Source organism: Callospermophilus lateralis, chromosome X (assembly GCF_048772815.1).
Source record: "Callospermophilus lateralis isolate mCalLat2 chromosome X, mCalLat2.hap1, whole genome shotgun sequence".
Lineage (NCBI taxonomy): Eukaryota > Metazoa > Chordata > Mammalia > Rodentia > Sciuridae > Callospermophilus > Callospermophilus lateralis.
Window position 1 is genome coordinate 6,462,943 of NC_135325.1, and position 17,570 is coordinate 6,480,512.

Sequence of the window (17,570 nt, forward strand, 5' to 3'; positions counted from 1 at the left end):
GAAAAAGACTCACAAAGACGCTTTTAATAAAGAAATGGGTCAGGATATGTTAGCTGAACTAATTCAGGTTAACATCTTGGCTTTGAATCTACTATGCAAAGGTATCAGTTTCAGAGAGCCCAGAAATAGACCAGTAAATAATAGTAACCAAAGGTTATAAATCCTTAAGGAGACATTTTCTGTGTGAGAGTGATTTTTTGATGTCTATTTCTCTTTTCTTTCTTTTGATTTCTCTCCTTTGATTGTTACTTTTGGCAGTGCGAGCTGTTGTGGAGAGCACCATTTAGAAGTAAAGCTTAATGTACTGCAACATAATTTAAATAAGAGCTGAATAAGGGCTCCCTTATATTTGTTCACAGGCTTAATCCAAACTCTTCCCTCACTTCCAATCAATAAATATCACTGTGTTCCAAGCAAATGAAAATTTGTTTGCCATTTCTAAAGGCTAATGAGACCTATTTTGTGGGTTGCAGGAGTTGGTTTTGACAGAGAGGCTAGTATACGCTGCTCTCTTGTTCATTCACAATCTGTACTACAGCGGAGACGAAAATTGAGGAGGAGGAAAACCATCTCGGGTATCCCTAGAAGAGTTCAACAAGAAATAGGTGTGGTATAAAAAAATGCTAATGGTTTCTGTCTAGTGCAGATTATGAGGAGGTAAAATGGAAGCCAGCCTTCAACCGGCTTCCTTAAAAATACTACATGTTTTAACTGGTAGAGGTTTGGAAATGGTGTGTATTTGTTTTGTAATCAGCAAGTCAGGCCGTATTACTTTTTAACTCTCTGTTCTTGACTGTAAAGGTTTAAGTATAAAGAATAGATGTGGGCAAATACACTCAAATTTTGTGATTTAAATGTAATATTTGCTAATTTTTAAATGTTAAGGAAGAAAACACTAAAAATTTTTAATTTTTAAGGTAGAATTTATGAATAAAAAGTAATACGATTTAACGTAAGATATTTTTTGGAAAATTGTAACTTCATTTAAAGACAGATATACTTTTACAGAATTAGTTATTTTAAAAAGTAACAAACAGACTCAAATATTGAATATTGAAAATATGTTCCTTTGGTGACACTTTTCTATTCTGTTCAATGTGTTTAGAATATCTCTGCCTGGGTTTTAAAAATCATTATTATGGTAGCTTCTCTTGTAAATAAGATTTTTATTTCTTCTAACAAAGTCTATGATTTTCATTTTATTATGTTTATATTACAAAATACAAATAAAAAGTAGTATCCAAGAAGATAAAATGTACTTTAGTTAAAAAATGTTGTCACTTTCTGGTGCAAATCAATGTGGTAGTAAAGAGAGATCATAAGATATAAAAATATATCTTCTCTTACTATACATACATTTATATATGTGTATGCATTTATTTATATATAGATTGAGAAAGAAGGATAGAAACAGAGAAAGACAGAAAGCATTTTAACTTTCTCCTAATTTGATTTCTCCTAATATTGATTTTTTATTGATTTTATATTTTATTGATTTTTTTCTGTAAGAGAAACTTACATGCCAGCCCACAGATCTGTGGATATCTCTCAATTAGTCTGTGGATGTATTAAATATCTCACTGTGCTTTCCATGTGCCCTAGATTCTGATGAATCACCAGTGGCCAGGGAAAGGAATGTGATTGTGCACACAAACCCAGATCCCTCCAACACTGTCAACAGGAGGTCCGGAACCAGGGACTCGGAGTGCCAAACTGAGGATATTCTAATTGCTGCCCCATCCAGAAGGAGAATCAGGGCTCAAAGGGGTCAAAGCATTGCAGCTTCCCTTTCTCATTCTGCTGGCAACATTTCTGCACTGGCAGACAAAGGTGACACCATGTTTACTCCTACAGTGAGCAGCCGTACAAGATCTCGGAGCCTTCCTCGGGAAGGTAATAGAGGTGGAGATGCTGAACCCAAAGTTGGTGCTAAACCCTCAACATATGAAGAGGAAGAGCCTTTCGTGGGTGACCATGAAAGAACCCCTAATGACTGCAGCGAAGCTCCGAGCAGCCCAAGTACACAGGAACACCAGCCTGCTTTGGGCCTGGCCTGTTCTCAGCATCTTCACAGTCCCCAGCACAAGTTAAGTGAGAGGGGGAGGTCACGTCTTTCCCGAATGGCTGCTGACTCTGGCAGCTGTGACATCTCCTCCAACTCAGACACCTTTGGGAGCCCTATCCACTGCATCTCCACGGCTGGTGTCCTCCTCAGCAGCCACATGGACCAGAAGGATGACCACCAGTCATCCAGTGGGAACTGGAGTGGAAGCAGCTCCACATGCCCCTCACAGACCTCAGAAACAATCCCTCCTGCAGCTTCTCCTCCCCTCACTGGCTCTTCGCACTGTGACTCAGAGTTGTCATTAAACACAGCCCCTCATGCTAACGAGGACACCAGTGTCTTTGTGACAGAGCAGTACAATGACCATTTGGATAAAGTGAGAGGCCACCGGGCAAACTCCTTTACCTCCACTGTTGCAGATCTGCTGGATGACCCTAGCAATAGCAACACAAGTGACAGTGAGTGGAATTACCTGCACCACCATCACGATGCCTCCTGCCACCAAGATTTTAGTCCTGAGCGTCCGAAGGCAGATAGCCTGGGCTGCCCAAGCTTCACAAGCATGGCCACGTATGACAGCTTTCTGGAAAAGTCTCCATCGGACAAAGCAGATACCAGCTCTCACTTTTCAGTAGACACAGAAGGATACTATACCTCCATGCACTTTGACTGTGGGCTCAAAGGTAATAAGAGCTATGTCTGTCACTATGCAGCCATAGGTCCAGAAAACAGCCAGGGCGTTGGTCCTGGTCTTCCAGACTGTGCCTGGCAGGACTACTTAGATCACAGGAGGCAAGGGAGACCAAGCATCTCTTTCAGGAAACCAAAGGCAAAGCCTACCCCACCTAAACGTAGCTCATCATTGAGGAAGTCCGATGGAAATGCAGATGTTCCTGAGAAGAAAGAACCAAAGATAAGCAGTGGTCAGCACCTGCCTCACAGTTCCAGGGAAATGAAGTTGCCTCTTGATTTCTCCAACACGCCTTCTCGAATGGAAAATGTCAATCTTCCGACCAAGCAGGAACCTTCTTGGGTGAATCAGAGTGAACATGGAATGAAGGAACCTCAGTTAGACACCTCAGATATTCCACCATTCAAAGATGAAGGTGCTGAATCAACTCACTATGCAGACCTCTGGCTTCTAAATGACTTGAAAACAAATGATCCTTATAGATCCTTATCTAATTCAAGCACTGCTACGGGTACCACAGTTATTGAGTGCATCAAATCTCCAGAGAGCTCTGAATCCCAAACATCACAGTCAGAATCAAGAGCCACCACCCCATCTCTTCCTTCTGTTGACAATGAATTTAAACTGGCATCACCAGAAAAGCTGGCTGGCTTAGCTTCTCCGTCAAGTGGCTACTCAAGCCAGTCTGAAACACCAACATCCTCTTTCCCTACAGCCTTCTTTTCAGGTCCATTGTCTCCTGGAGGCAGCAAAAGAAAACCTAAAGTCCCAGAAAGGAAATCCTCACTCCAGCAACCCTCTTTAAAAGATGGAACCCTCTCACTGAGTAAAGACCTTGAACTTCCAATTATACCTCCTACTCATCTTGACCTAAGTGCTCTTCATAATGTCTTGAATAAACCATTCCACCACCGTCACCCATTGCATGTTTTTACTCATAATAAGCAAAACACAGTAGGAGAAACGCTGAGGTCAAATCCTCCACCATCCCTTGCAATTACACCGACAGTCCTGAAATCTGTTAACCTTAGGTCCATCAGTAAGTCTGAAGAAGTTAAGCAAAAAGAAGGCAACAATACAGATCTCCCCTACTTAGAGGAAAGTGCTCTCACAATGGCTGCCTTATCTCCAGGTAAGATCAGGCCCCATATGGCGAAGAAATCAGTATCACGGCAGTACTCGGCTGAAGATAGCATACTGTCCTTTTTAGACTCTTCTGCGGTTGAGATGGGACCAGATAAACTGCATTTGGACAAGAACCCTCCTTTGGATGTGAAGAATCACTGCAATCCAGAAACTGTGACCTCAGCTGGTAGCAATCTTCTAGATTCAAATGTCATGAAAGACCAAATACAGATGGAGAGTGAGCCTATTTCAGAAAACACACCAACTAAAAACTGTGGGGTTTCCACAGAAGGATTTCAAAGGGTGTCTGCTGCCCGCCCAAATGGTTTGGACAGCAAAATAATACAGTATGGAGCTGGTCCACATGGAGCGCTAGAACAGAAGCCATCCTCTGAAGATCAGGAGGAAGGTGCACAACCTGTGGATGTAAACGCATCTCAGTCCAACTCACCAACTAGAACAATGGACATAAGCAACCAACTTAAGCATCAACTTGTTATGAGCCACCACCATGACAAAGTGCCTGGGACTATCCGCTATGAATCAGAGATATCAACTGTAAATTCATTTCCTGAAAAATGTTTTGAGCAGGAAAATATTGCTTCAGGTATTTCACCCAAAAGTGCCTCTGATAACAGCAGAGCAGAGGAGACCCAAGGAAATGTGGATGAAGCTTCATTGAAAGGTCAGTCATTGTTACCCATGTCATGAAAGAAATGTGTCTTAGGGCATTTCCTATAGCATTTCTTTTTTATTTCTCCATAATACAGTACAGCCCTGGGTGTTGGTTTCCCTCCACTATTTCTTTTCATGTATTAAAACAACATAGATAAAAGCTTGTGTTATTGAGGAATTAAGCTTTGAAGATATATTTCTCATGTGAAAACTGGTGGTAAGGTAACTCCTGTTTGATCCCCAAGTCAGTATCATAGTAGTGTGCTGAGTAGCTTCTTCTTAAAGAAAATTCTGTTCTTATTTTAAGAATCATCACCGAGTGATGACTCCGTCATCTCACCACTTAGTGAAGACTCTCAAGCTGAAGCAGAGGGTGTGTTTGTGTCTCCAAACAAACCTCGAACAACTGAGGATTTATTCGCTGTCATTCACAGGTGAGGCAATGTTACCAAGGCCCCAGAAACAAAGGGCACACAAAACGTTTTGCTTCTTAAAATGCTTTTCAACAAATGCAAATACAGGAATGTCTTTTGTACTTACAACACATTCAATAGAAACAAAAGCAAGCAAGGAAGAATTATTTTTCCAAATCAAATTGGTAGACTTACATAAAAATGGGGAAATGTGAATCTTTATAGAGAGAGAGACCTCAATTGAGAGACTCTTATAATAACAGATGAGAGGAAGATGTTGGTTTTTCCCCCAGAAAAGACATTCTGCAACAGTTTTGTGAAAACAATTTGTAGTTACATAACTTGGAATGAAAGTTCAAACTCCAGTGTAATCATTATGCGCGTGCATATGTGTGTGTGTGTGTGTGTGTGTGTGTGTGTGTGTGTTAGTCAGCATTGCATTGCTGTGACCAAAATACCCAACAAGAACAACTTAGAAGGAAAGCTTATTTGGAGTTCACAGTTCAGAGGTCTCAATCCATAGATAGCTGATTCCATTGCTTTGGGCCCATGATGGCAGAAGGGCATGGTGGAGGAGCACCGCTCCATTCTTGGCAGCCAGGAATGAGGGACACAGGGAAGAACAACTCTTCTAGGGTGTATCCCCAGTGATACACCTCCTCCAGCCTTAGTCAATCCATTCAAACTAGGATGGACCAATAAGGTTACATCTCTCATAATCCAATCATTTTACCTCCAGGCGTTCCTGCATTAATACAGGAGCTTTTGGGGGACACCCCATATCCAAACCATAACTCTGTGTGTGTGTGTGTGTGTGTGTGTGTGTGTTTTGTCTGTGATGCTGGGGGTGGAACCTAGAGCCTCACACATGTTAGGCAAGTGCTCTACCACAGAGCTACACTCCCACCTTTCTAACTTTTAAGTAATTTCTTGAACCTCAAGAAATATGTTCAAAGCTGTAATCACACAGAGCAGAGCCAAATATGTTGATTCACCAAAACAGTCAGGAGCCCAAGTTTGAGATAGTGTATATACCTGCCCATTTCATATCTTGGAACACCAATAATTGCTTCTTTTTTTTCTCTCTTTTTAAAACTTAAATTTCTTCAATAGTATTAGCCTCCATCTACAAAATTAATATCCATATCCCATGAACAGGGGATGTCCTCTAAGTAGCTTTCCCAGGACAAGATTGTGCCTATGCTGCTCCTACACACTTTCTCATCTGGGCCCCTGTGCCCTTGTGATCAGTGGCCCATATTTGCAAGAATTACAAATTCATTACAGCTGGTAAACAAAGACTAGAGCAGGAACTAGCTTTTGGAAAACACTCATATTCAACTGATCTAGCCAATTGTGATGTGCCTACTTTCACAGACATGGATGTCTTCTTACAGAAGGCCTTGAGGACCTAGGTGGAACTCCTAAGGGGCAGAACTTGAGAATTATCTTTTCCACCATCTCATTAACTTAACATTTTTAAAGTTTTTTTTTTCAGGCAGCTTACAATCTTTTGGGGGGGGGTGGGGGATTCTAGTTTTTAAAGAAACTTCTATTGATATAGTTCTCTCTTGAAGGAGCACTGTTTTTCAACAATTATTTTTTGCTTGTTTTGTTGTTGTTGTTTTGGTACTAGGGATTGAACCCAGGGTCACTTAACCACTGAGCCACATCTCCAGCCCTGTTTTGTATTTTATTTAGAGACAGGGTCTCACTGAGTTGCCTAGCACCTTGCTTTTGTTGAGGCTGGCTTTGAACTTGTGATCCTCCTGCCTCAGCCTCCAAAGCTGCTGGGATTATAGTTGTGCACCACTGCGCCCAACTTGTTTTGTTTTCATTTTCTGTTTTTAATTTTAGGTTCCAATCATAAACTCCTCTTCATTACCTTACCAGCCACACTTCACTTGGCAGGTGAAGAATCTATTTGGTTTTCTTCACCCTCCTCATACTTTATCTTCATCCCAGGACAAATTACTAATCTTCTACATAAATTAAGAAGCCAAGTACTTATCCCTAAGGAATCATATGTTGTCTCTGAATGGCACACAGGATGAAAGTAGTGGAATCAGAAAGATCTAGATTTGAATAACTTCTGCCACTTTCTATGCAGTCTTGAATAAGTTAAAACCTATGAACCCATCCCATTAGTGTAATGATGATACCAACAGGTCACATATTTGATTTTGATGATAAGGTGATATTTTTGTGTCTAGAATATGGTAGGTCAAAAGCAAAAGTTAGTTTGAAAATTCTCCCTTATGGGAGTGCCAGATACTATATGCAAGATATCAACCACAGAGGTTTCAGTGAACCAAAATCAGGCTGGTCTCCAATTATAAAGCTCACATTTTCTTTACATTTTTAAAATTTAGTTTTTAGCTATAGGTGAACACAATATCTTTATTTTACATTTACATGATGCTGAGGATCAAACCCAGTGCCTCACACATGCTGGGTGAGTGCTCCACCTCTGAGCCACATCCCCAGCCCTTCTTTACATATTTTTAAGTTGGTGAGAGAGCATGTTGCCAGTACTTTTCAATGAACTGAGTTATGCTGTAGATTCGTTAAATTTATACCTGCTTACTTATCAAAAGAAAATCAATAATATGATGATGGGTGCAGACTTATCGAGGTTGATAATCTTAGATTTGCAATTGTATAGGGTTTACTTATGTATTTACACCACAGAGATAAGAGTTAGTTTGATTCCTTGAGAGCTTGCAGTATATAAAGCTCTAAGAACTCCAGAGATGGTCTAGATGCTAAATTCCTCAGAGTTTGGCTTACCACTTAACATGCTGTTGGTGTTCCTGGGCAGCTATGGGAAATGATATTTGCAGCCAAAGATGAATTGATTTACTTAAAAAGTCATTTAACTAATTTTTTATGTGAAAAGTAGAAAGTTGTCTAATGCATCCCCGTATATCTATCACCCAGACCCATTAACTATCAAACTAGGGCCAGTCCTGTCCTGTCCACTCTTCCAACTATTTGCTCTTTCTAATATTGTTTGGAAGTCAATTCTCAAACCAAAGCATTTCATCTACATTGTAGAGACAGATTCGATAAGAAAAAGCCACAGTCCTTCACCACATTGTAATAAAAAGTCAGATAGCAGTATTTTCTTAAGCCCCTGCAAAACATCCCAATAAATCCTCCTCTATAACCTCTAGCCCCAACATTGGCTGTGAAAAGGGCGTCTGCAGAACGTAACTGATGCCCACCAGTCATAGAAGAATTTTCCTCAAACTGTGTCACAGGGCAAGGAATATATCTTACTCTTCATCTCTGTAGCCCTAATACTTAGTATCCTATCATATAGGACACACTCAAAATACTTTTCAAATAGATGTGTGAATGGAACTGAACTCTTTGCCTCATAAAAATGTATGCGGACTCAAAATTTGCTCCATTGTTTTCCTTTTCTTAAAAGATCCAAGAGGAAAGTACTTGGAAGAAAAGATTCTGGAGACATGTCTGTTCGAAGCAAATCGAGAGTTCCCCTTGGCAGCAGTAGCAGCGGGGCCAGTTCTGTCACTTCGCCCAGCAGCAACGTGACAACTGCAAACAGCCAGAGGTCTCCTGGTCTCATCTACCGCAATGCCAAAAAGTCCAACACGTCCAACGAAGAGTTTAAGCTGCTACTCCTCAAGAAAGGCAGTCGCTCCGATTCCAGTTACCGCATGTCTGCCACCGAGATCCTGAAGAGTCCCATCCTGCCCAAACCTCCTGGGGAACTCACAGTGGAGTCCCCCCAAAGCACCGATGATGCCCATCAGGGATCCCCTGGGGCCGAGGCATTGTCCCCACTCTCCCCGTGCTCCCCGAGGGTCAACGCGGAAGGATTTTCCTCTAAGAACTTTGCCACCTCAGCATCAGCCAGGGTTGGACGTTCCCGGGCGCCCCCTGTAGCCAGCAGCAGCCGCTACAGTGTCCGCTGCCGGCTGTACAACACACCCATGCAGGCCATCTCTGAGGGAGAGACGGAAAACTCCGACGGGAGCCCGCATGACGACCGCTCCTCCCAGAGCTCCACATAGGCCGCCTGTCAGGCTGCCCCCAAACGCCCAAACCCTTAGTCCCGAGGGGATGTGGGGATGCTACAGAGGACTCCGGACAAGTAACAGGACTGGGGAGCATCACTGCTTAGCAACGGATTTCTAAATACATGCTGGGGAAACAAAAAGTGGTTTAGTCATTCTTGATTCGTTTCCATGTTTTGAGTAACTGCACTGTCTTTTCATGGTTTTTCTTTAGCTTAGTTTGATTTACCCAACCTCATTCCCCGTGATAATAAAGCATATAAAAATATCTAATTTTCATGAAACCTACACAAGGTTTTTCCCAGAGCTGCCTATTCAAAAAAATAAAGCCCTCACTGTCATGATTCTTTAAGAAGATGAAATTACTCTGGAGGTTTGGTATTTTTTTACATTAAAATGAACAAAAGCAAAATTTAGAAGAAAGAAGTACACATATGTAAATACCATATTTTTGATAAATGTGTAAATAGATTTATCAATGATGAGTGGACATGTGGCCAATTATCTACCGCACACCAACTGTTTGTAGAACACACAAAATAAAGTGTAATAACTGTATTCTGTGAATACCATTTTCATATCAATATCATATTTAAATGTCCACCGATAATTTCTGAGTGATGAAAACCTCAAATATGAATTTAAAACTGGTGAAATAAAGGAAACCTTGAGGTCATATACTGAAATGTGATTAATCTAAGATAAAGAATTCAGACCTAATCATTTTTATGACAAATTACAGCATAAACAAGCTAATAGCAACCTGTAGCTGTGATTTGCCATGTGGTAATTTGGACAGAATGAAAAGCATGCTTTTGACTTTTTTTTTTTTTTTTAGTCAACATGAGAGAAGTCATCATTCTCAACACAAAGCCCTGAAAAAAAACAGCATTTGACAGTGAGTGTCCTTTAGACTTTAATTTTTTCAATGGATTGCTTTAAAGAGAATGAGTAGGGAAACCAGTAGTTAATTTTAGGTTATGTTTTATATTAGGCTACTGGGGACATAAAAGGTCATAATCCAATGACTATAATCTTTAAAATCCTTCAACAGTTTAGCAATTAGCTCCAGGTTCTTAAACTAACAAAAATAAAATGTAAGCATGCCACAGAGCTATTGATTTATCAGTAAGTACCTGCAATGAGTTTTCAGTGAAGCTTTCTCTCTGTGCTGATGAGATTCATGCTACCTAAAAATTAACAGAAATGACACTGTGAACAATGTAGTTGGGAAATAGGTATGTGTATATGCATTATTTATATTCACTGTTAAACTGGGAATGGGGAACAGCTCTGGTTCACAATGCTACATACAGCTGAGTTTTTGTCTGGTTTTACTATATCTGCTTGATGGCAAAGGGGGAGGGTGGCGGGTGGGAAAGGAACTGTCAGGGCAAGTGCTCTGATAAAATGAAGGCAGGGAAACAAGCTGAATTACTTGAAATTACTTGAATTTTCTTGTCTTAAAACTGAAAAAAAAAATGTAGTTACAAGTTGAAATCTGCAAGTGGTTTTTACACCTCTGACTTTCACGTGAACTGATACTAATATTTGGAATCGTGTCAGAAATATAAGCAGCTATGTACTTAGAATAGGTTTTGAATGGGAGAAGTAGAAAGTAGAGAGAACTAAGAAGGGATATGGCCTATAAAAGACTAGAATGTGAGTAGAATGATAGACTACACCAGGGTTACCAAGAAATTGATATGCAGCTGGCTTTAAGCCCATGCAAGTGGTATTTGGAAAAGTAGGATGTGTGGAAAGGGGTTTGTGGTTTGGGATTAACTCAATGCAAAATGAAGGAGAAAGCCTGGTCTAAGAAGATACTGTCTTTCAATAGAAATGTGTTTTAAGATGTTACAGATTAAGAATTAGAGAATCTGATTGCTGTTGGTGTTTTGTTTGTTTGGAAAGAAAAAAAAAATGTTTGGCTTCTACTATTTGTTTGTACTACCAAATTGTGTTACTTAATTTCTTGTCATTCTTGTATGTAAAAATGGGTGCTGGGGGTGGAGGGGTAGAGGAGGAGATTGAGAGGGGGGTAGAGAGAGTGTGACAGGGAGAGAGAGAGTGAGTGTGTGTGTGGGTGTGTATGTGTGAACATGTGTACTGGGGATAGATAAGCTACCTGGTAAAGGGTTTGAACATTTACAAAGTGTTATACTTTTTATTAAAAGAAAAATGTTTTGGAGTTTGAAAAAAATGGACCATCATTTCTCATTGGAACACACTAATTAAGACAACCAGCATGGTTTGACACCACATGGGAACATGAACAGATCTGTCTCATGCTTCAAAAAGTACACTTGGCAAAATTTTAAAAATAAAGTTTTTAGACAAATGTGATAAGAAACCATCATTTCCAGTCACAATGGTGATCTTTTATAATTCTCATAAAAGCAGTTCGTTTGCAGTATGGCTTTTGCGTAGTTAGGGGTTTTTTAAGAGTGAATAAAGAGGTATGTGGGCTTTAAAAGTGATTCTAAATCTTGAATAGAAAACATGGATTGGCTTTAATAAAAATGTCACCTTTTTATTATTGACATTAATTTAAGTAATGGTACCATATATATTTTAAAATACATATTGACTTGAATTTTAAGGCAATAAGATACCTTCTATATGATCACAGAACTAACCCTTATAAATATAGTTTTACTTATTTTGTTTACTCTAAAAATCTATAGCAGAGTTTCTCTATTTTATATTTCATAGATTTAAGAAAAACCCAAATAAAGATGGATTTTAAATTCACTGTGGAAAAGAGTATTGAGTAACTGAGTAAAAAAGCAAGAAATTCCTTAAGCATCTGGAATATTCTACATGGATTTGTTATGTAACAAACAAAACCAAGATTTAGAGCTGTCTTTAACATCACTGCTGGCTTGAAGCAGGTTACACACATTAGGTATTGTAAAGAACATCAATCTGAACTTTTCTTCTGTTGTTTGCACTGATGCTGATTTTTTTTTTTTTTATGTTTATACAACAGGTCTATGTTGTGTAGGGGAGTTTTTTTTTTTTTCTTTTTCCCCCACTTTTGATTTTGCTTTGATTTTGTTGTTTTGTTTTGTTTTTGGCTAAGTAGAGGACATGGACTAGTTGTATAGCAAACAAAACATGCTGTTTGCTCTTGCCAAAGGTCAGTGAGTGGGTACATTTGCTGCAGTGGTGGCATTTAAGAACTAGATCCTGACAAAGATTTAAAATTATGAAGAAGGTTACAGTGTAACTATTTTGGTACTAGAACCAGTTCATGCTGGCCGAAAAGACAATGGTTTATGGACTTGCATCCATTTTGTATTTTTGTAATATTTGTAAATATAAACTTTTTAAATTGTTGCAAAGATGGTTTCTTTTGTAAAATGTTTTCAACGTTTACATTCAATCCAAGCCTTTGTATATTTTAGAGCTGTGCAACACTTTAAGTCTTGTATTTATTTTTAGTAAAAACGGTGACAGTTTCATTGTGAACCCCTCTCAAAAAATGTATCAGAAAAGTTTGATTACCTAGAAAGTGTGTATAGAAACTGCAAATAAACGTGACTGCAATTAAACAACTCGTTTCTCTTCATGTTATAAAATTATATTCTTGGGTTTTACAAACAAAAAGTGGACATAAAGGAGGGATTTATCATGGTAAAAGTTGAAGCAAAAAATCTATAGTGGGCACTAAACTAGTTTCACGTTACATTTCCAACATTCAAGCTGTTTTCCTTGTAGTTCCTTTCTGGGCCAGGAAAAGAGCTATGACTTTACTTTGAAACAACTGCCTGTTTTGCTTTTGATAAATTACTCAGACTGTTTCTCCTTCCCAAGATGAGCATCCTTGATGCACGGAAGGCAATATGTCGCTAGGTAATGTGACTTACCCTTATTACATAGCATAGTTCTATGCCAAGTACTGTTCTAAGTGTTTCTCATATACTAAGTCCTGTTCCCCCTTCGTATGTCCACTTTACAGAGAGGGAAACTGAACACAGGGCGGTTACTTGGCTTGCCCAAACCACAGAGCAACTCTGAGTGTTGACGCTGGGGTTCAAACAGCAAATATCGCTTCAGGACCTGTATTAGTTCTCTACTCCAGTGTTTGTGGGAGATTGGAATTGACTTTTCCCAAGTTCCTACCAGTCTTAGCACCTTAGCAAAGGCTCATTTTCTCTACCCAAATTGAAGCACTGACATGAACCCTTGGAATTCAGTCAACGTGGATGATGACGCTGGGGAGTGGGAAGTGATGGGATTATATGTAAACAACAGCAGGCTTCGAATAACCAAACAATGAAAGTGGGGAAGCCAAGCATCTAATGACCCTCAACCTCGCCAGCCTCCCGCTAGAACGGCTGTACCGCGGGAAAAGTTGCGCGTGCGCGTCGGACCTCCCGCGCAGCCGCAGAAACCTCTCCCCGCATAGCTTCTTTCCAATCGTAGTCGCTTCAGCGAAAGAAAATCTGGGATCAGGTACCCAGCTACCACCGTTAGTAGGCCAACGCCCCCAGTCTCTCGGGCAGCAAGGCTCCGCCCCTCCGAAGTTTCCCCAGTAACACTGTCCTCCTCTACGGCAGTTCAGGCGCCCGTGGGATTGGCAGTTCAAAGGCCAGGGCGTGTCATGGGCGACCGCCGATTGGTTCTCGGTACTGGTCCCGCCCCCATTCACGCACGTGGAAACACCTTCGCCGTGGGCGCTGGCTGGTCCATTCCAGTGTCAAACGCATCCCTGTGGTTCGCGACAGGTGTGCGCCACAGGGGTCAAACCTGGTTTCCGGCACAAGGACCGTTCCAAATTCTGTAGTGGCCATAACCGTCGTCCACCGGGAAGGTGGAGGTTGGGCCACCGCGGGCGGGTTTTCCGCTCCGTGGGGAGGCTAGTTTGGCGGATTCGGGACCTGAACAGGTCTAAATATATTTTTCCTTCTCTTTAACTTTCTTTTTCTCGGGTGTCAGGAGAGTACAGCCGTTAAGCGACTTGGCTTAGTGGCTGGTACTCTTGGGGGGAAGAGGATTGGCTTTTCGGGTAAAGAAAGTCTGCACTTCACTGCCTCAAATTTCAACGGAGCGCGCGGGCGACGGCGGGGGTGTTGGGTGTTTTCCTGGGCCTCTTCCGGGGCCCCTGGCGCGTGTGAACTTTTGAGATTTGATAAAGTGCTGGTGCCGACTTTCTGGGACGAGTTGCTTCTCTCTGCAACCTTTCTGTTACTTGGCGGAGGCGGATGGGGAATGAGGAAAGACCCAGACTCTCTCTCAGACTTTTTGACTTTAAAGAATTGGCAAACTCGCGAGTTGATTCGGTAGCCTATTTTGAGATATAGATTTTTACGGTGTCGATTTTGAGGCTTTGGAGATAACTGCATTTGGTCAAAGACCCTTCCGCCTCGCTGTTTTATTGTAAATACCTAAATAATCAAGAAAATAAAGATGCAGGGGTGTTGTAGAGACGCGTGTTGATCCTTTTCTTTGCTGTAAGAGGGCAGGTGCTGGAGCCAGGAAAAATGTGGGGATTCCGGGGAAGCGGGAGAACTTTCCATACCTGCAATGTGGTCCTTTGAGAGACTAGGGTCTTAATCTGTTGGAAATCGCTTGCCTCCTTCCTCTGCCGCCTCCAAGTTTGGAATGCTCTGGGTTCTATAACATTAAGTGATAAAAGCGGCTTAATGTTTACAAATAGCAACTTCTCCGCGGGGTATTTTATAAAGCGAGATGTGGGCGAGGTGCGGTTTCAAACATTTGTCTGACTCGCATCAAGTGCTGGGCGACGCGGTATATTTTGGCTGCCTTATCCCCATTTGGCGGATTTTGTAGTTTCTAAAGTTGGATATGGACAATGGAAGGGCTACTTTTCAGAGTGTTACCGGAAATTTTAGCAAGCGATCGGTTGGTGTGTTTACATAAGGTTTTGTTATAATTAAATATATATGTATGTTGGAGCGGTCTGCCCTGTATTTGTTGAAGAGTTCCTGGGGTGAAACGTCGTTTCAGCCTCATCATTGTGAACTATGCTTGTATGGGATAAATTGATGGCAAGTGAATGCCTTGCGCGGCGGAGTGAACCTTTACATAACCTTTAAAATTGTTTTTAACGTGTATTTAATGTCTACAAAAAGGTTTTTAGTGTCTTAAAAAAACAGGTGTCTTCTTGTTCTTATGTTGTTGGGATTTTAGGTTTTTAACATGAAATATAAATGGGTTTCATTTTAGGTAAACCCATTTTTTGCAGAATTTTGAATTTAAAGAATGAAATAAATTGTGCTTGATGTAGTAGTGGTGGATCTCTAAGAAAATGTTGTAGAAGCTGTGCTTGTGTACCTTTTGGGAACGTGTCAAAGGGAATTAAAATTTATGGTGTACCTGTGATGAAACAGGCATGATGCTGAGTGTTACACAGCCCAATGAAGGAGATATTATTCCAATTTTACCGGTTAGAAAATTGGGGCACTGAGAAGTTATATATCTGTTTAAAGAGAAATTGCAAATTTTGCAGTTTGAATTTGGATTCAAGTGTTGCTGTCTAAAGCCCAGTTCTTTGCATCATGCCCTGGGCACTGTAAATAAAAATGTAACAGTTCTTTTGCAAGAAAGAGCAGTTTGAATTTGAATTTAAATGTTTCTGACAAACCCTAGTTCTTTGCATCATGCCTGGCACTTAAAAGATGTAACATTTCTTTTTCAAAAAAGAGTTGTTATGTCTACAGTGTACAGGTACAATGTGAATGTACATTGCATGTTATGACCCTGAAGGTTCATTATCTATGTGCTTCATGACTAATAGCTATGTTGGGTAGATGTGGCAAATATTCAAATAAGCAAATAAAAGCCAACAGGCATTGTTCTAAGCATATGCTGTGTATTAATTTGTTTCATCCTCATAAGTATGAGGTTTGTACTGTTATATCCATTATACAGACTTAAAAATGGAAACAGAATTTAAGTTTTCTAAAGTCATACAGCTAGTAAGTGGAGGAGGTGAGATCCATACCCAGGTATTCTGGCCACAAGCCTAAAGTCTTAATGCTATTTGATGCTTCCTCTCATGTAACTAGACAAGTGCTACAGTTGCCTTAACCCATTAAGTCCCAAATTTTCAGTTCTGTGAATATTTCAATATAATTAACACAAGTGTATTAAAATAGATTGGGAACCATAGGGTGTATATAGTACTACATTAATTACTATTACAATTATATTCTTATTGCATATTATATGCTGTATTTAAATTTTATAGGTGTTCCACATCTGAAACAATGGGACAAAATGGGTTAAAGTATAAGCATTCTTGTGGTCAGGAAAACAGTGTCACCTCCATATGGAGTCATTGTTGACATAGCATCTTTGCTTTTGGGAAGTGTAACTTGAATTAAGCCTTCAAGTTGAATAGATTCTCCTAGGTGGAAAGACAGCAGGGTTTTGTGGACAGAGGGAGCATGATAGGAGCCAGAGGCTCAAATAATACAAAGTCAGTGTTGATTTGTAAATGTGCCACAGAAGTAAAAATGTCAAGAGCGCTGTGTCAGGCTCAGTGCTATCTATCTGTGGCCACATTTGGCAGCATTGTAATTAATGCAAGTGGGGAATTGTCTGAATGTAAGAGCCTATAATAGTAGTAGGCCTGCTTTGGCTGCAGAAGGCCAGGTTTTAAATATTTTAAGCTTAGAACAAGGGGGCAAGTGGTTAAGAGGTGACCTGACAGGTAGTCAGGGTCCAGATTATGTAAGGACCTTGTAGGGAGGCACTGGAGGAGCTTGGATTTTTTTGTATATTGTTATGGATGGGATTCCAGGTGGTTTTACTAATAGAGAATAAAAGGAGCTTGGATTTTATTGTGTATTGTTATGGATGGGATTCCAGGTGGTTTTACTAATAGAGAAGAAAAGGAGCTTGAGTGTGGAGGCAGGCTGCAACCCTTACTAGCTTTGAGACTAGGTGAATTACAGTTCCTTGCCTCAGTTTTCTCATAAGGAAAATGGTGATCACAATAAAACCTACCCCATACAATTATCAGTAGATTAACAAGATAGACTACCTAACCAAGAAAAAAAGGAAATCCAAATTAAATTAGAAATAATTAATGATTTTAAATTGTGATTTTATTAACAATTCTGAAATTATGATCAAATTATCATCCTCTGGATAAAAGCAATTTGTCAAAGAAAAAGTAGAATAATTTGAGTGGATCAGTAATCATGGAAGAACTTAGAAAATGTTATAAAGTCTGGCACAGAGTTTCTTTAAACTCTTTCAAGCCTTTAAGGCACACCTTTCTGGTGTGATGTAAACTTTTTCAGAGTGTAGAAAGAAATGGAAGGCTTCCCAATTAATTTTGCAGAGCACTTTTGATACCAGGAGTTAATAATATACTGGTATGGGTTCATTAATTGTGAGAAATGTACCTCTTACTAATGTAAGAGCTTAGACATGCAGTTTCTAAATAAAATACCAACAAATTGAATGCTATTTTCCATGATCAGCTGTATCCCTCACCCAAAGCATATTAAGAAATGTATTAATATGCTACATTAGTAGATGAAAGGAGAAAAAAGTCATTGATGCCAAAAAGTTTC

General features: G+C 40.1%; 1 protein-coding gene across 3 annotated transcripts in view; it reads left to right on the forward strand.

Moving 5' to 3' along the window:
- The window catches only part of Nhs (NHS actin remodeling regulator), a 332,316-nt gene extending 323,242 nt beyond the window's left edge, over window positions 1-9,074 (forward strand). For all 3 annotated transcript variants that reach the window (XM_077107085.1, XM_077107086.1, XM_077107087.1), the window contains 4 exons: window positions 474-605; window positions 1,603-4,566; window positions 4,864-4,990; window positions 8,406-9,074. In XM_077107085.1, the coding sequence (XP_076963200.1) occupies window positions 474-605; window positions 1,603-4,566; window positions 4,864-4,990; window positions 8,406-9,012 (3,830 nt within the window). In that variant the 3' untranslated portion in view covers window positions 9,013-9,074. The remainder of the gene's footprint in view (window positions 1-473; window positions 606-1,602; window positions 4,567-4,863; window positions 4,991-8,405) is intronic.
- Window positions 9,075-17,570: the final 8,496 nt, after the last annotated feature.